This window comes from Acinonyx jubatus, chromosome A2, assembly GCF_027475565.1.
Source record: "Acinonyx jubatus isolate Ajub_Pintada_27869175 chromosome A2, VMU_Ajub_asm_v1.0, whole genome shotgun sequence".
Lineage (NCBI taxonomy): Eukaryota > Metazoa > Chordata > Mammalia > Carnivora > Felidae > Acinonyx > Acinonyx jubatus.
This window is the reverse complement of record NC_069383.1, coordinates 85,922,301-85,939,278: the sequence shown is the minus strand read 5'-3', so window position 1 is coordinate 85,939,278 and position 16,978 is coordinate 85,922,301. Positions and strand designations below refer to the sequence as shown.

The 16,978-nt window shown below is 40.6% G+C and overlaps 1 protein-coding gene across 12 annotated transcripts in view; it reads right to left on the bottom strand.

Annotated features, from left to right (window-relative positions):
* GSAP (gamma-secretase activating protein) overlaps positions 1-16,978 on the bottom strand; it is a 204,561-nt gene that overhangs the window by 83,794 nt on the left and 103,789 nt on the right. For 2 of the 12 annotated variants that reach the window (XR_008296892.1, XR_008296893.1), the window contains exon 1: positions 6,105-6,346. The exons of 4 other annotated variants lie outside the window; for them this stretch is intronic. Coding sequence is in view for 4 of the 8 variants with exons in the window: in XM_053218580.1 (XP_053074555.1) it covers positions 6,105-6,213 (109 nt within the window). In the remaining 4 variants the exon portion in view is untranslated. Of the gene's footprint in view, positions 1-6,104; positions 6,349-16,978 lie in introns of those variants that run through there. 6 more of the 12 variants (XM_053218578.1, XM_053218579.1, XR_008296891.1 and 3 more) reach the window with 5 other exon arrangements.

Below are 16,978 nucleotides of genomic sequence, written 5' to 3'. Positions count from 1 at the left end.
GCAGTCTTAAAATAATCCTGTAGTTAATAAGTTCACGGTTCTCATCTCAAAAACATCTGAATTAGACAAATTTGGCAATGTTGGAAATCCAGACACCAGTGTCTCACCACACACTATTAACCCATCCTCCCCGGATTAGTTGCTCATGGTTTAGACACACCCTTTTAAAAAAGAAGTAGTCAATAGCTTCTTTGCTTATTCATTCTGACTCTTCTCCCAGTAGTTCATCACTGGAAAGTCCAGAAGAGGAAGTTTAGCAATTCAAATGAGGAAATGTGGTTTAATTTTACAGTTCAGTGTCCTCAGAATTCATGAAGCAAAAATGTAGATACTTGCATAAGTAAACCTACTGAAGAAAAGGAGAGTACCTCCACACTAAAGTGTTGGCAAGGCACAGTTCACGTGAAATCAAAGCTGGTTTGTCAGATACTCTCGTGCGTTGCAAGCTCTTCTTTGCCAAACACAAGTGATTTCCTTTTATAGGAAGATGTTTGCCAAATGTGTAAATTTTGTTCCCAGCTGCATTCAGACAAAAATCAGATGAAAGTATTTGTCTTCCAACGAGGTTTCTCACGGTGTTACACAAAAATTTGAATTGCTTATATATAGATCAGGAGGTGCTAAGATAGGATTATACCTACAACACGTGTATGCTGTAAATAATTCATATAAGTATTTGTCTCAACGTGCCAAGATATTATAATTCCTAAACTTATAAAGTAAACATCATTATGTGGTTTATACCCATACTCTGAATGAAATGAAAAAGAAAAAAAAAAGGATGGGGTGCTTTAGTTAAGAAGCAGTAAGAAAAGTATGACAATTAGAAAAGGAGGCTAGGAAGGTAGGGGAAGGAAAACCGAAAAGGACAGTATCAATACTGGCGTGCAGCGCTGGTGGTATAGTGGTGAGCACAGCTGCCTTCCAAGAGAATACTGGAACAATGAAAAAAAAAACAATGTGGCTAAGCCAGACCTCTGGCCCCCAAATCTGTCTGGGGGTATATAGGAGGCAACAAAAAGACATTACTCTTGAATCAGTCGTCTGGTAAAATATATCACTTCTCTGGTAAAGATGAACAATTACAGTATTTGAAAGATGAATCAATCTGTGTATCAGATCTAAGAATATCAAAGAAGGCATGAATATATACGCAAAGAAGCCTACATTCTTTCTGGTCTTAAATATAGATGACATTTAAACCTTCAGAAATATGCATACCATATACACTTTCTTAGTTTCTTGAAAGTGATACGTGGCAAGAGGGGATTAAGCATTGGATAAAAAATTAATAACCTAAGATCTGTTGTATTGCAATATACCAATAGGTAGAACACGTGATTTTTAAGTGTGCCATTTATGGAAGCAACATAAAATAACAACCTAGAAATAAATCTAGCAAAAAGTGTGCAGAACTTCCATGAAGAAAATTTTAAGACTTATTAAGATCATAAAGAGAATCTAAATAAATAGGAAATTATACTTGGTTCATAGTTGGAGGATTTAATATTGTAAAGATGCCAATTCTTCCAAAGCTGATGTACAGATTCAGTGCAACTCAAATCAGAATTCCAACAGACGTTTTGGTGAAATCTGGTAAGCGGATTCCAAATTATATATATATAAGATATCAAAGGACTTTGAATAGCCCAGATGGTCCTTAAGACTGCCGAGGTGAGGGGGCTTACTCCACCAGGTATCAAGACTTATCATAAAGACAGTTATTAACACGTCTTCATCTTAAGTTGACAGAAGGAACAAAATTAAGAAGCCAGGAAGGGAGACCCATACATATGTGGAAACTTGATATGTCACGGAAGTGGCTTTGCTGTCAATGAGAAGAGGTAGGTTTATTTGGTTAGTGTCACTAGAACGATTAATACAGAAAACCAAGACAATTTACAAAAGAACATTTTAACACATGTAAGCTATAAATAACAAAACCAAACCATTTACCCACCACCCAGCTTAAAAATAGAACATTATCAAGACTTTTGAAGGCTCTTGTGTCCCCTCATCAGATTCCTACATCGTATCATGTACAAAAATAAATTCCAGATGGATTAGAAAACAAAATGCAAAGAGCAAAACCCTGAAAATTTAAAAATGTCTTCGTAACTTCTAAATAGGAGAGGATTTCTTTACAATATCCAAAAAGGCACAAACCAAAAAGGAAAAGACTCATAAATTAGACTACATTAAAACTAAAAACTCTCAATTATCAATGGCACCCCATAGCAAACTGAAAAAGACAGGATGAGAGAAAATATTTGCAACATATGATGATGAACCAAGGATTGGAAACCAGAATAAAGAACTCTTAAAAGTTTGAAAAAAAAAAAACCACGATAGAAAAATGGACAGGATGAACAGACATCTCATAAAAGGGAAACTTGAATCGTCAATAAATAGAGAAAGATGCTCAACTTCAGACCACAATGACATAATGTTTAGACTCACCCATTTGACAAAAAATTACAAATCTGGAAATACCAAGAGTACCAAAAACATTTCTACACCACAAATGGGGTTGTTAATAAGAACAACTACTTTGGAAAACAATTTGGCACTACCCAGGAAAAATGAAAAGGTACATAGCCTGTGACTCAGCAACTCCAGTTAGATATCCACCTTGGAGAAACCTGTGCATGCCTGCACCGGGAGACATGCATAAGAAAGTGAGTAAAAGCACTGATTGTAATAGCAAACCCCAGAAACTTCCCAAATGTCACCAATAGAAAAAGCATAAGCAAAGCTAGGAAGCACCCTGAGATGGATTAGTATCCATGATACTTACCAGTGAGTGTTCAGGGATGTGGGATTAACACCCTTAGGAGGAAGGGGAAGGAAGGAGGTCCACAAAGTGGGGAGAAGACAAGCTACCATAGCCTCAGGTGATCTCAGAATCCCCTATTGGAGAAGCTCTCAAACTGAAATGGATTGTCAAAGCTGTCCTCTGTTGAGTCAAAATGGTCAGGACTTTATATCCCACTTTAGTCCCTAACTAAAAGTGGGCCACACCCAACATGTCCTGACTTTGGGTGAGGAAGGAAACCTTCTGTGGAGGCAATCCCTGAAGGGGCTGACAGCAGAAGATTATCTGCTAACTACCCTCAGCACCTGGGACAAGCCCTTCCTTGAAAGGAAGATCTAAGCAGGGCACCTCCATGTCCACCATAGCATTGTGTATTCCCACAATGGAATACTATACAGCGGTGAAAAATAATGACCTATAGTAATGTGAATATAAGAAGAAGAAGAAAAAAGCAAGAAATACATATAATATTCTTTCATTTAAAGTTCACAAACAAGCAAAATGAAATGATATTTTGCATAGGGAGATCTATACCTATCTACATAGCTTAAAACTACAAATAAGATCAAAGTTTAAGTAGTTGTTACCTCCAAGAGGTGAAGGATAGAGAAATAGGATCAGATAGAGAGACACAAGAGCCTTCCAAAGTCTTGATATTATCCTATTTTTAAGGTGGGTACATGGTTTTTGTTATGTATAACTTATATGTGTTAAAATATTTTGTATAATTGTTTTAATTTTTAAAAGAAACGTTTTTTCTATTTATTTCAGGAAAGAACGTTTTCCCAAATTCAACCCAGAACCAGGAGCGTATGTAGTAACCAAATCTGATCTTCCTACTCTGTAACCCCTGGTTGACTAGAATACTATCACACAGGCACTTAATTTCCATGGCTAACTTAGTCCAGCTCCCTGGCTATTTTGCCAGGAATATGTCATACTTAGAGAGTATTACTTAGCACCACTAAGAAATCTTTAATTGTATTTGTTGATGTAAAAATATTAAGGCTTCAAATCTAGGAAGCAAGTGTGTAGAGAAGAGACATTACAATGGTATAATTACTTATAAATTAACATTTGAAAAGCCGAGACTTTGAAAGGAAAATGATTTGTCAAATGTGTGGAGTAATAACCATGCTAGAAATAAATCAGAATTCCAGATTCCCTTGCCAGTGCTACAAATTATGGAAGAGGAATTAACTGTGTGGTTTTTTTTTTAGCTACCACCCACTGGTGGTCCTTAGGAGTAACAATTCTGGGGGCGCCTGAGTGGCTCAGTCGGTTAAGCGTCTGACTTCGGCTCAGGTCATGATCTCACGGCTTGTGGGTTCGAGCCCCGCATTGGGCTTTGTGCTGACAGCTCGGAACCTGGAGCCTGCTTGCGATTCTGTGTCTCCCTCTCTCTCTGCCCCTCCCCTGTACATACTCCATCTCTCTCTCCTTCAAAAATAAATAAACATTTTTAAAAAAGGAGTAAAAATTCTGTTAGCATAACAGGGCTACTAATCTTGCCAAGGTGCTCTGCAAGAGGGAAATACTACCGATATCAGAAAAAGCTGGTATTTCTAGTAGGTTTACCTTCTGAGAACCCAAGTGCATCTGTTTAGCGGAATGTCAATACACAAGTTTATGTTTCTTCACAGATGAGTGAAAGGCACAGGAAGCTAAAGCTGAACTGGCTCACACAGAGCTTTTCAATCACAACACACATTACTGAAACACAAGACTGGCATTTCACACTTCGCGTAACTTCTCATTTGCAGACACCTGCCATTTAGCTATAGGAGGTGAAGGCTCAGAGAAAAAACTACTTTGTGGTGGAAAGCAGACTTGGGGCTGCCTATTGTATTTTAAAAAGTTAAAGTTTCCAAAACTCTTTAGGAGACAATTTTTTTTTTTCCAAAAAAAGCTAAACGTTACTAATAATGACACTACAACAAACTCAAGCATTAAGCTACAGGAAGATGACTCCTTATTTGGAACTAACAAGCAACAGGCCAAGACAAGCTACCCTACAAATAATTCTGTTAAAGACATAGGATGGTGTGAAGACAGAAGGCAGGGAGAGAAAACTTTCACCAGAGTTAAGGAGAAAGAAACTGTAGATACGAGATAACCCTTCCAAAACAACACCCTCCAGCAGTCTAGAGCGTGTAAGGAAAAACAAGGGCAGGGGCCAACACACTGAAAAGCTCCTGTGAACAAGATGGGATCCAGGGTAGCATAGCTTTTGAAGCTGAAGTTAAGCCTTGAGAATGGATCATTATTTGCAGCAAGCTTCTTAAAAAGAAAAAAAAAATCTGAGAAATCAGAGTTCCCCCTTTTTTTTTTAAAGTTTTGACTGATTAATGCTGGAAAGGCTCAAAAGTCACTTTTCTCTCTCTCATCAAAACCAAAACAAAAGATTTTTGCGACAGATGAAAACCAAAGCCTCAACTGTGAAGGAAGTGTTCTCATTCACCCTGAGGAAGTAGAACAGCAAACCTGTCACTGTCTCACACTCCTCTTGCTAGCCCGCACAGGCTAGTGTTCTGGGCTGGTGGCGATGAGCTTGGAGCTTCTTTGGAAAACCGGAGGCTCGAGTTCACTGTTCACATCCTGCAAGCAGACCCCTGCCCTCTCGCGCTTCACATCTGAAGAGGCACGTCCACTTCGCTCAGAAACACACCTCACCAATGTGAGGACAAACTGTGCAACTGTTAAGTATTTTTATGGTGGCCTTCTTGGTGGCCTTGATTCATCTTTTCTCATAACGCAAGAACTTCCAGGAGCCCCCAGTCTTGGCAGAGCCCTTACAAGGGTGATGAACCTTCCCAGGCAGGTGAGATGCCAATGAAGCACGCAGAAGACCCTGTCCCACTCCCTGCAGCCTTGGACCGGAGGATCGTGCTCCTCCACGCCCTGCCCTGATGAGGTGATGCTGAGGTATCACTAGTGTCCTCGGCCTTTCTATTAAAGGCGACTGACTAGGCAACAAGTGAACCAGAAGCTGGAGGACTCGCTAGAATAAGCAGTGCAGTACAGCCGCGACCTTGCCCAGGGCTTGCCCCTCCGACCTGCACCAGTGCCCCGGGGTGAGGGTGGCAAAGCCCAGACTCCAAAGAGGGAAGCTCACCCCTTCCGCACCAACCTTCTCAGGTTGGCGGGGGCTGCAGGCAGCTCCCCCTCTGGTCAACGCCCCCTACCCCCTCCGGTCCTGGGAACCCCCTCGGCAGGAACCACTCAGACTCCACCCCTCGCCGGCCCGCACCTGCCCCCCGCCCCTGGCCCGGACGCGCGCCTCCAGCACCTGGGCCGCCGCCTCGGGCCCCGGCGGCCGCTGACGCCACCCGCTGCGCCCGCAGCCACGGTAGCACGTCCTTCCGGAGGTCGAAATCGGAGACCAGACGGAGAGCCATCGCCCGGACGCGGCCAGCGGGCGGCTCGGGCCCCGCGCCGCGGGCATTCCCGGCCCTCCGCTCCGCGCGCCACCTCGCCCTCCCCTGCGGCGCCCGCCCCTCCTTCCTCTCCCCCGCCTCCCCGCGCCGGCCGCTTTCGGTTCTGCTGCGTCCCGGCCCGGGAAGCCCGGGGCGCCGCCTCCTGCAGGCCTGCGCCGAGCCCGGAGCCTCAAGCTCGGCACCGCGGACTAGGAGGAAAGGGGCCTGGGGCATGGCGACCAAGCCCACCCGGCGCGAACCCTCCACGTGCGCCCTTCGGGCGGAGGGCAGATGAGTGGAGGGATTTAAGGGCCATGGAAATGTCGCTGAACCGATGGTTTTTAAACTATGCTGCGCGTTAGAGGAGGCTCTAGGCTTATTTTTCTTTTCTTTTTAAATCCTCAGGTGCTTCCTCTGCAGCAAAGTTGGAAACCACTTGACAAGAGAGAGAGGTATTTTAGCGGGATCACCTGAGAAGGTTCTAGTTCATCGCGGAGCTCGAAGCCTGCAGTATCCCGGGCCTAGTGACCCAGCTGCAGGGAGATAAGGTTTCGTTAGCAGTATTTAGGTAGCATCCGGGAGCTTGTGAAGAAGATAGTTCTATTTTGAGGGAGATACTGAGACCCTGGAAAGGGTTAACAACCTTAACAGAAACAGGTCCTCTGCCAGTTCAAGAGGTTCCCTTTTTACAAAGGGAATTGTTTAGGATTTTATGAACTGGCTTTTACAAAGCCAGTTGAATTGTTGACTTGTTTAGGATTCCCGCTGTGACTAAGTGCTCTAATTCTTCTATCTTGGGCAGGACACCTTCTCATCCCCACCCCTACAAATAAATCTCGTGTTTCTTAGTCTCACCACTTTGCTTTTTATATATACATATTATATATATAGTGTGTGTGTGTGTGTGATCTGATTTTTTAACTTCATTTACCCATTTTGAGGGAGAGTGCACGTGAGAGTGGGCGGGGCAGAGGGAGAGAGAGAATCCCAGGCAGGTTCCACGCTGCCAGCACTGAGCCCAACACGGGGCTCTATCCCACCAAGCCAGATATCATGACCTAAGTGGAAATCAAGAATCAGACTCTAAACCGACTGAACCACCCAGGTGCCCCTAGCTTTCTTCTGTTTCCCATGAATGCACCCTCAGTAAGTTTAATGGGTGTTGTGCCTTTGGCACTGACAGATTCAATCCTGAACATCAACACCCAGTTATTACTCCCTAAAACAAGGCTACCCTCATGTCCCTAGACAGAAGACCTTGAGTAACAGCTGATTGCCCTAGGATAAAGTGCCTACACTTTAAGGGACTTTCCAGCCTTTGCATCTAGAACTTCAGCTCCAGACTGATCTAATTTCCAGAAGCTGATTCCTCTGAAAAACAAAACAAAAAAAAAGAAAACAAAACAAAAATCAAGTCCTTCCAATCTGGATCCACAAAACCTTCTCACAGCTTCAGCCCACAGCAATCTTCTGAACCCTGAACTCCTAGAGAGATACTGCCAGTGTGCCTCATTTCATAGTCATATACTGCCTCAAGACGTGAATACCGAATCTCGAGTCTTGGCACATCCCTCTGCCCTTTTGCCTCCTATCAGGGGCACCTACCAGAGCACCTGAAAAGTGCTCAACAGTTATTGAAGAATAAACAAATACAGTAATATATGGAAGAAAGCCTTATCAGATGCTTCTCAAAGTTAGGCTCTGAAAACTGCCTGCCATGCAATCATCTAGGAAGTTGTTTTACAATTCTTAGGCTCTAGTATAGACCTGGGTGAGGCTCAGAAATGAGCATTTTAGCCAGAACCTCAGATGAATCTTAGGCTAAGGTTTGAAAATTATCCTAAATCAAGGTAAAGGAAGCTATTGATTTTGCCCTAGAGACATGTGTCTCCACCTGAGGTAGTGGATGATTTCAGGTAGAACCCCACTACTTCCCACCACATACCTGGGAAAATCTTCCCACCTGTAAAGTGCAGGCAGGTTTAACAGAAATGTTTAAGGAGGCTACTGATAATGCTGCTGCACAAAAGGAAGACCACTGAAGTCATGGGGAGCTACTACAACAAATGCTTCATACCAAATGAAGCTTGTTGCTTTTGTCATAAAGTCTTTCCTTGTCTATTTTAAAATTCAGTTACGTTTCTGGTTTTTCCCCCCCATAGTTAACCTCTATTTTTGCCAAGCAAGACTGATATTATCCTCATACATAATCCCCATCAAGCAGTGATTATATAAAAATTCTCTTCAAAATTAAGTAAAAAGGAACATAGAGAACATAAGAACCAAGATAGCAGAAAGATGAGGCCCAAACTATGGAGGAGTACATGAATAGCTGAGCTCTGAAGATCATTTGCTAGGGAAAAAAGACTGGTGAATGGTGACTTACTGGTTTAAGATTTGTGAAGGGTTAATAGAAGAATCCTAGTGGATTATCCTTCAACTCTAGAGAAGACAGAACTGGAGACAGTGCTATCCTCTTTATTTAAAAAGCTACCTCATTGATGGATGTGTTGACTTGATTATGGTTCTCATTTCACAATGTATATGTGTATTAAGTCATACTGTACACTTTATATCTAATTTCATTTGCCATTTATACATCAGTAAAGCTGGAAACAAAAGAAAGCTGCCTTACATAATCATTAGGCACTGGAATTGACTTTTGGGGAGAGAAGAAATATTTCTGCTTCTTGAGGATTTTAGAAATAAGCCACTGTCTTCCTTAAAATCAGCACATAGCATAGAATTGGAGACTTAAAGATCTTGTGATCAAGGCCTTTATTTTATAGAAGAAGAAACTGAGGCTCAAAAAGGTGAAGTGAGTGTCTGGTATAAAACAGCAAAGTTAATTAAGCACAAAGTTGGGGGCTCAGAACAACAAGTCTCCTGCTACTGGTGTTTGTGTTAATACATCCAGTGAACTGAACTAAAGTACCCTTACCTTACAGCCTGACAATTTCTAGTCATCCAAATACCACACCCTGACTGGGGGTGGAATTCTCAGACCACAGTGAGAAATTGCAGAGCTTACAATCGGTTACACTTCTGGCTCTTTTGATTTTGGCTCGGGTCATGATTTTGGGGTTCGTGGGATCAAGCCCCACGTGGGGCTCTGCAGTCAGTGCAAAGCCAGTTTGGGATTCTCTCTCCCTCTCTTCCTGCCCCTCCCTTGCTTGCACACCATGTGCTCTCTTTCAAAATCAATAAATAAACTTAAAAAAAAGTAAAAGTGAATCAGCTCAAAACCAAACCCTGCATTTTGGAGGCTAATCCTTTGAAAGCGTAGCTGAGAATTTTTTCATGAAAATGAATAGAAGTTACCAGAATGTCCATTAGAATCTAAATGAAGGTAAAGTTCCTCTGCCCTTCACAGGAAATAATCATTAAAGTTCAGTAACTAAGATGCTCACTCACAACAAGGTAGATATATGTAGATATTGAGAAGGCTGCTTCCCTATAATAATTTATTTAATGGAAATATTTAATATGTACTTAAGTAAATAAATATTTAATGTGGTGATCATTTGACTTCCCCCAAATCCACTTGCCCACAGTCAGGTGGTAACATATCCTCTGGCCGGTGATTGATTTGGGAATGGGCAAGTGCATCAGTCAGGATTAAGTTCACCGGAGGTTAATGAAAACCTAAATTAAAAGTGAATCAAACATACAAGCTTTTATTTTCTTACATAACTGGAGGTGGGCAGTACAATACTTGTGAGGGCAAGTCCCTAAAGTTATCAGGGAGCCAGGCTTCTTCCAGCTTTTTGTTCTACCAGCTCTTTGAGTGTATCCTCATCCTCATGATCTAAGATGACCGTAAAAGCTTCAACCTTTTTTGTTTGCGTTCCGGAAATCAGAATGGAAGACAGATAAAAGAGGATGCTTCTTCTCTTTTTAAGGGTACTTCCTGGAAGTTCTACCTAACATTTTTATTACATTTAATTGACTAAAACTTAGTTATATGGCCAAATATAGATGCAAGGGAAGCAAGGGAATCTAGTCTTTAGCTGGCGAGCCATATGTCCAGATAAAATCAGAATAATATTACTGAAAAGAGCAGAGAGAATGGATGCTCACAAGTAATTAGAGGTCTCTATCATGGGCCTGAAACCTAATCCTAGACAATGGGCTGTAAGAAAACCTATGCGATGTTATTTCTGGGAAAGATTTATCTACTCCTTAAAAAGGAGACATGGGAAAAGGTCTTTTTCAGCCTTTATGTATTTGAAGGCCTGCATATGATTCCTGGAACTTAACCAGTCTAGCTCTGGTCTGAAGACGGAATCCACAGATGGAATTGGGCAGAGCCCAGAGAAGTGCAAAGAAAGGGAGCCTTGGCATGTCATTCTTGGCACCCGCCCTACCTTTGGCCTTTCTGAGATTAAAGATAACAAACTTTCTATTGTTTAACAAGATTGAGTCAGGCTTTTATTTTACTTGCAGCCAAGGGTCTCAGCTTTAAAGGACTATCATTTCAAAGTTCTGGTAGCTTCCACCAAAGAGTGGTATGATCATAACAAGTTTTTTATTTGAACAGTTACATTGTCCTGTATCTTTGTATTATTCTTATTAAAATAAAATGAAATAATGTGAATGGGGTCGGCATGGAGGGAAAAAAGCCCAGATAAGCAAAAAGAGTTCCGGAGCCCAAAAGACTTAAGAACCCCTGGATCTGATCACCCTTGAAACTCATTCTATTAGCACATTTTTCAATTACAGGAGCCACAGATTTCCTTTATTATGTTAAGCCAGTTTGAATTGGATTTTCAGTTACTTTTGCTAACCGCACATCAAATCAGGGATTCTCAAACTTGAATAAGCATGCAAATCACCTGAGGATCTTGTTAAACTGTAGATTCTAAGTGGGCAGTCTGGGTTCCACACTTTAACAACCTCCCAGGTGATGCTGCCACTGCCGGTCCACAGATGACACCATGAATTGTAAAGCTCTGCTGCTTATTGCAATGATCTTTCCACCTGTGTATTCCTACTTTCCTTTCACCCCAAGGAGGGCCCGGTGAGGATAGGCTGGGATGTGCTAGGTGTGGAGACACCCCAGAGTCCAGAGAGAAGTCTAACATGGGGGTGAGTACAGATTATGTAAGTTAGAACCAGGCCATGGGCCACCAGTTCCAGTGGCAGACCACAGAAAATCAGGAACTGAAGGCAGGATGGTTTAGAAAAAAGGAAAAGGCTGGTAGTCCAGGACTTCCAGAAAGTACAGCCTGGTAAAAATTAAAGTGCCAACACTTTTTAGGGGAGGTGCAAACACAAGGCAAGAAAGAGGTGAAGCAAGGCAGTGAATCAGAGTCTGCAATTTATCTTCTTTAATGTTTACTTATTTTGAAAGAAAGAGAGAGACAGAGAGCAAGCAAGTTGGGGAGTGGCAGAGAGAGAGGGAATACCAAGCAGGCTCCATGGCATCAATGCAGAGCCTGATGTGGGGCTGGAACTCACAAACCGTGAGATCGTGACCTGAGCCAATGTCAAGAGTTGGATGTTCAACCAGCTGAGCCACCCAGGTGCCCCAGAGACTGCATTTTAACAGATTCCTGGATGATTCATGTGCACATTAAAGTTTGAGAAGAACAGTTCTAATACCATATATGAAAAAAAAAAGGCTTGTCTTCTTCCTTTTCTGTTTGTTTGCGTCTGAATTATTGGTTTCAAACCTGTTTTGATATGGTGCAGAGCAGAAACCTCACTCCAAGATCCATGAGTACAAGAGTCCTTCAAAAAAATAGCCTGCTCTGTGCACATCAGAACACAGTGATCCTAATAAAATAAATGGACATCTAAGTCAAGATCTTCTTTACCTATGTTCAGACTTCTCAGTGTTTTATTTAATGTAACTCTAGTAACAGTATTAGAGATCTAAACAACTGGAGATGGAAAAAATATGACATCTTTCTAGAGAATTTTTAAAAACCTACAAAATGTTCAAGGTGGGTAATCCATATGTCCCTAATCACCAATTCCAAGTTCTGTTATGATAAGGATGTTTTTACAGTCATTTTTTAGTATTTTTAAATTCTGTCCTAAAAATTAAAATGAATCACATAACATCCCACACGCTTTCTTCATCTAAGAAAGGAATCATACTTAGATATGCTTAAAAATAGAAGATATAGTCCTATTTCTTACCAGCTACAAATGGAAGTCCAAAGACTGTCTCAGCTGTTAACAATAGTTATCTCTGAGAAATGTAATTATGTGAAGTTTTTTAAACCTTTTTTTAATTTTGAAAATAGCTTTATATATATATACACATCTTCACTCTGATTTTGATAATAACAGTATTGTTCAAGTTTTAAGGAACCATGTTTGTGCCAATTTTTGCTCCGTGTTGTTGTGGAGATGGCTGAATGCTAAGGGATATCATATGTTTTTTTTTTTTTAATGTTTATTTATTTTTGAGAGAGACTGGGACAAAATATGAGTGGGTTAGGGGCAGAGAGAGAGGGAGACACAGAATCCGAAGCAGGCTCCAGGTTCTGAGCTGTCAGCACAGAGCCCGATGCAGGGCTCTAACTTACGAGCTGTGAGATCATGACCTGAGCCAAAGTCAGACGCTCAACCGACTGAGCCACCCAGGCGCCCATCATGTGTTGTTTTTACATGTTTCCATAGAGAGCTGACACTGTATTTAGCAGTGACTGATCGAATAACTTTAAATCTGCTTAGTTATCATTTGTGATGTTAGTATGAGAGCCTCTCCCTGTAATTTGTTGAAAAGAAGACTGACGTAGATCTTTTAAGAAAATGTTATAAAGAATGATAGCCTTATGATTTTGAGGGAAACAAAACATTGACCTTGAACAAGATGGGCCAGACAACAGTCTGAATCCATTCTAAAGGAATTATGTCTGATTTAATCATGGGATAGGGAAGAAGTGGGATGAAACAGAAAGGGTACTGACTGAACATTTCTGGCAGCAAGAATGCTTCACCAAGTTCCTGGGAAATTTACTGATGAGTAAATACTAAAACTGGGTGGAATTACTGTATCTCAAATAGGAAGAACAATAGATACACAAAATATGAAAAGATCATCCACAAAACATATAATCATGTGAAAGTTGGGCTGCCACCTGTAATACATGGATTTTGTCAAGACGAGGAAAAAAAATATTACATTCTATGTCAGAAAGCACTCCATTTCTAAGTGCTTCTTAGATTCTTTGTATTTAAACCATATCACGTTAACAAAAACTTAATCTGCTTACTTGTTATCTATTTCAACATAAGTGTTGTTCTTTCTCCTTCCTTGTTCTCCTTCCTCTTTTTTTTTTTTTTGCCCCTAATTCCCTATACTCCCTTTCCTCTTCTTTTTCTAAACAATTACATCCTTAAGCCATCAGATGGTGCAAAGGCAGGTAAGCATCTACACAGTGGGGTTGAGGGCAGGGTGTCTGCCAAAATTTGGATTTCAGAGCCCAAGAAGGGTGGATAAAGTGTTTGTGGGGTGGGAGGAGTCACCCAGTAGGAGGTATCAGAATCCAGTCCAATACAAACATTGCAGGCATCCATGTGGGTAGCAGAGGGGTGGGGGTTGTCCAGCATGGGGTATCACATTTCAAATGGCTTCGGAGGGCATCTGTAGGAGGATGAGAATGGCAGCTGAGATGAGAGTTTGGCTACTTACAGGAGGATTGATCAGTTAAGTAAATATATTAAGAATAATGTAAGTTGTGTTACTCACTGTTAGGCCAGGGTGTCACAAAAAAAGAGAAAAAAAGCTAAAATAAACTACATAGTGTTGGATTGGAATAGGAGGTACTGGTGTAAACTTATAGTTTCCACTAGACAGAGAGATGATGATGACAGAGATAGAGAGAAATGTAGATGTAACATAAATGTGTATATGGGTAAATGCGTATACATATATATTCCCTAGTTCTGTCCACTGAAAGCCTGGGAACAGCAATACCTCCAATATCAGTTAACACACCTGGCACAAGAAAAAAACAAGATGCACATGAAACATCTCACAGTGCCAGAAAGCAAGAACATTATTCAAGTATGATTAAGACATGTCAGGACACAGAAGTCAGTGTGAAGGGGCTCCCAAATGGCCAAATCTGGAATAATCTGAGTATCAAAATAAACAATTACAACAAAGGATTATGAACTTAAAAAAAATAGGTATATTAAAATTTAACATTTTGTTTGAACAAAAATCCATTTGAAACCAGGCAGCACCAAACTGGAAATGGTTAGAAGTGCTCTTCTGGGGGAAAATTTTTATAGAGAAAAGGAGAAAGCAGAGTAAGTAAATTACTGATTGGCTATAGTTTAAAGCTTGGTTGACTGTGATTGGTTTTCGTTGGGTTTTGATTTCATAACATTGAGTCATTTATAGACCTAGATTTTGATTTGCTTACAAAAGCCACCATGGCATTAGAGCCACTTTGGTCTAATGGCCTCCTTGTTAAATTGAATTAATTTAACAAACATGTTAAATAAAAAAGAAAACCATAGGAACACACACACACACACACACACACACACACACACAATGTGATGTGGAACAGGATATCTAGATAATTTCCAAGTACTATCCCAAAAAATACTTATTAAGCTTGGTATACATCACCTAAATCAAGGGATCAAAGTAAACAACATCAGTAATGGAACAAATGGAAATTATAGTATATAATCACTCCCCAAAATGATAACCTTAATCTAATCATGAGGAAACATCAGACAAACCCAAGTGAAGAATATTCTACAAAATTATTGGACTGTTATTTTTGAAAGTGTCAAGGTCATGAAAGCCACTGAAAGACCAAGTATTTCAGACAGAAGGAGACTGAAGAAACATGGCAGTTAAATTCTCCACATGATCACGACCTGGGTATTTTGCTATAAAATTCATCATTGGGTCAACTGAATAAAATTGAATGAGTCTGAGGGTTAGGTGGTAATGATGTTTTGAGGTTAGTTTCCCGATTTTCATTGTTCTACTGTGTTTATGTAAGAGAATGTTCTCGCTTGTAGAAAATATATACTAAAGTTTTAGAGGATATTGGAACATCAGATTGGCAGTTACTCTCAAATGGTTCAGAAAAAAAGTTATTTATAGGATACTTCCAACTTTTCTGTAAGCTTGTGATTGTTTCAAGATGTGAAAAGTATTTTTAAAACAAAAATATTTTCATGGGGTGTCTGGGTTGCTTGGTCGGTTGAGCGTCTGACTCTTGATTTCGGCTCAGGTCATGATCTTGAGGTTCATGGGATCTATGCTAACAGTGTAGACAGAGCCTGCTTGGGGTTATCTCGCTCACTCTCTGCCCCTCCCCAGCCATCTCTCTCTTAAAATAAATAGATACATGTAAAAAAATGTGTAAACAAAAATAAAAAATAAAAACAAAAAGATTTTCAAAATGACTGGTGTTTCAGAAGCTTTATAAAGTATTTTTTTTTCGTTGAGGTCCCTGGGTGGCTCAGTTGGTTAAGTGGCTGACTGGACTCTTGATTTCAGTTCAGGTCATGATCTCATGGTTCGTGAGACCCAGCCGTGTGTCAGGCTCTGCACTGACTGCTCTAGCCTGTTTGGGACTTTTTTTTCTCTCTCTCTGTCCTCTCTCTCTGCCTCTCTGCCCAATTCCCCCCACCCCGCTCTCTCTCAAAATAAATAAATAAACTTTTATTTTTTTCCCATGGAAAAAACTATTATTTTTGTGTTAAGAGCAAACTTTAAATAATGACATGGGTGGGTGGATTTAAAACATCAAATTATCAGAAGATGTAAAGGCTTTAAATTAGATTACATTTAAAGAAATGCAAAGAAAGTTTCTGAACTTATTAACCTTGTGCTTTAAGAAGTATAGTCTCCCTTAGGGCCCCTGGGTGGCTCAGTTGGTTGAGCGTCCAACTTTGGCTCAGGTCATAACCTCTACTGTTCCTGACTTTGGGCCCCATAATGGGCGGGCTCTCCGCAGTCAGCACAGAGCCTGTTTGGGATCCTCTGTCCTCCTCTTTCTGCCCTTCCCCTGCTTGCGCTTTCTCAAAAATAAATAAACATTAAAAAAAAAAAAAAAGAAGTGAATACTCCCAAACTGACTGAAAATAAGCCATAGTCGAATAAAAGCAGAAGCATGATGGAACACTGTATTTTTTCACCTTTTCAATGACTTTTTTCCCTAATAGGAATCTTCCATTAACTGGCCTCAGGAAAAAAAAAAAATTACTAAAATGAAACATTTTTTTTCAGAGCCATCATATGACTTTATTTCATAGGGAAATAGATGGAAAAAGATTAAATAATACCTATTACAGAAACACTTTCATTAAAAAATGTACACAGTTTTTAAATGGCACTTAGCCATTTAAAAAGAAATATGTAACAGGTATTTGTGTGTGCAGCAACTTCTATGTCCAACTGCCATGTGTTTTGTATGCAGATTTATTATTTTTCTTTCAGATTTCTGAACACAGTGGAAACCATGAGAGAGAATATCTGAAGCAATTCATTAAAATCTTGGCAGCCTGACCCTGAGCTCCTGCTTTCCCTGAAAGCTGCCTTTACTGAAGCTGAATGCTCTCCCAGCAGTCTCCTCCACAGAAGACCCATTGTCAGGGCCTTTGGAGGGGCAATTCCTGGAGGAACCACATCAGTCAATCTAGGTCGTGAATAAACAAAACCTACATAAATAAATTACCATCCCGAAAGTGGTGGGTTAGTGTGTGCTTTCAATCCTCCTAGGAAAATACATTCAATTAAAATTAAATATTTTGTTGT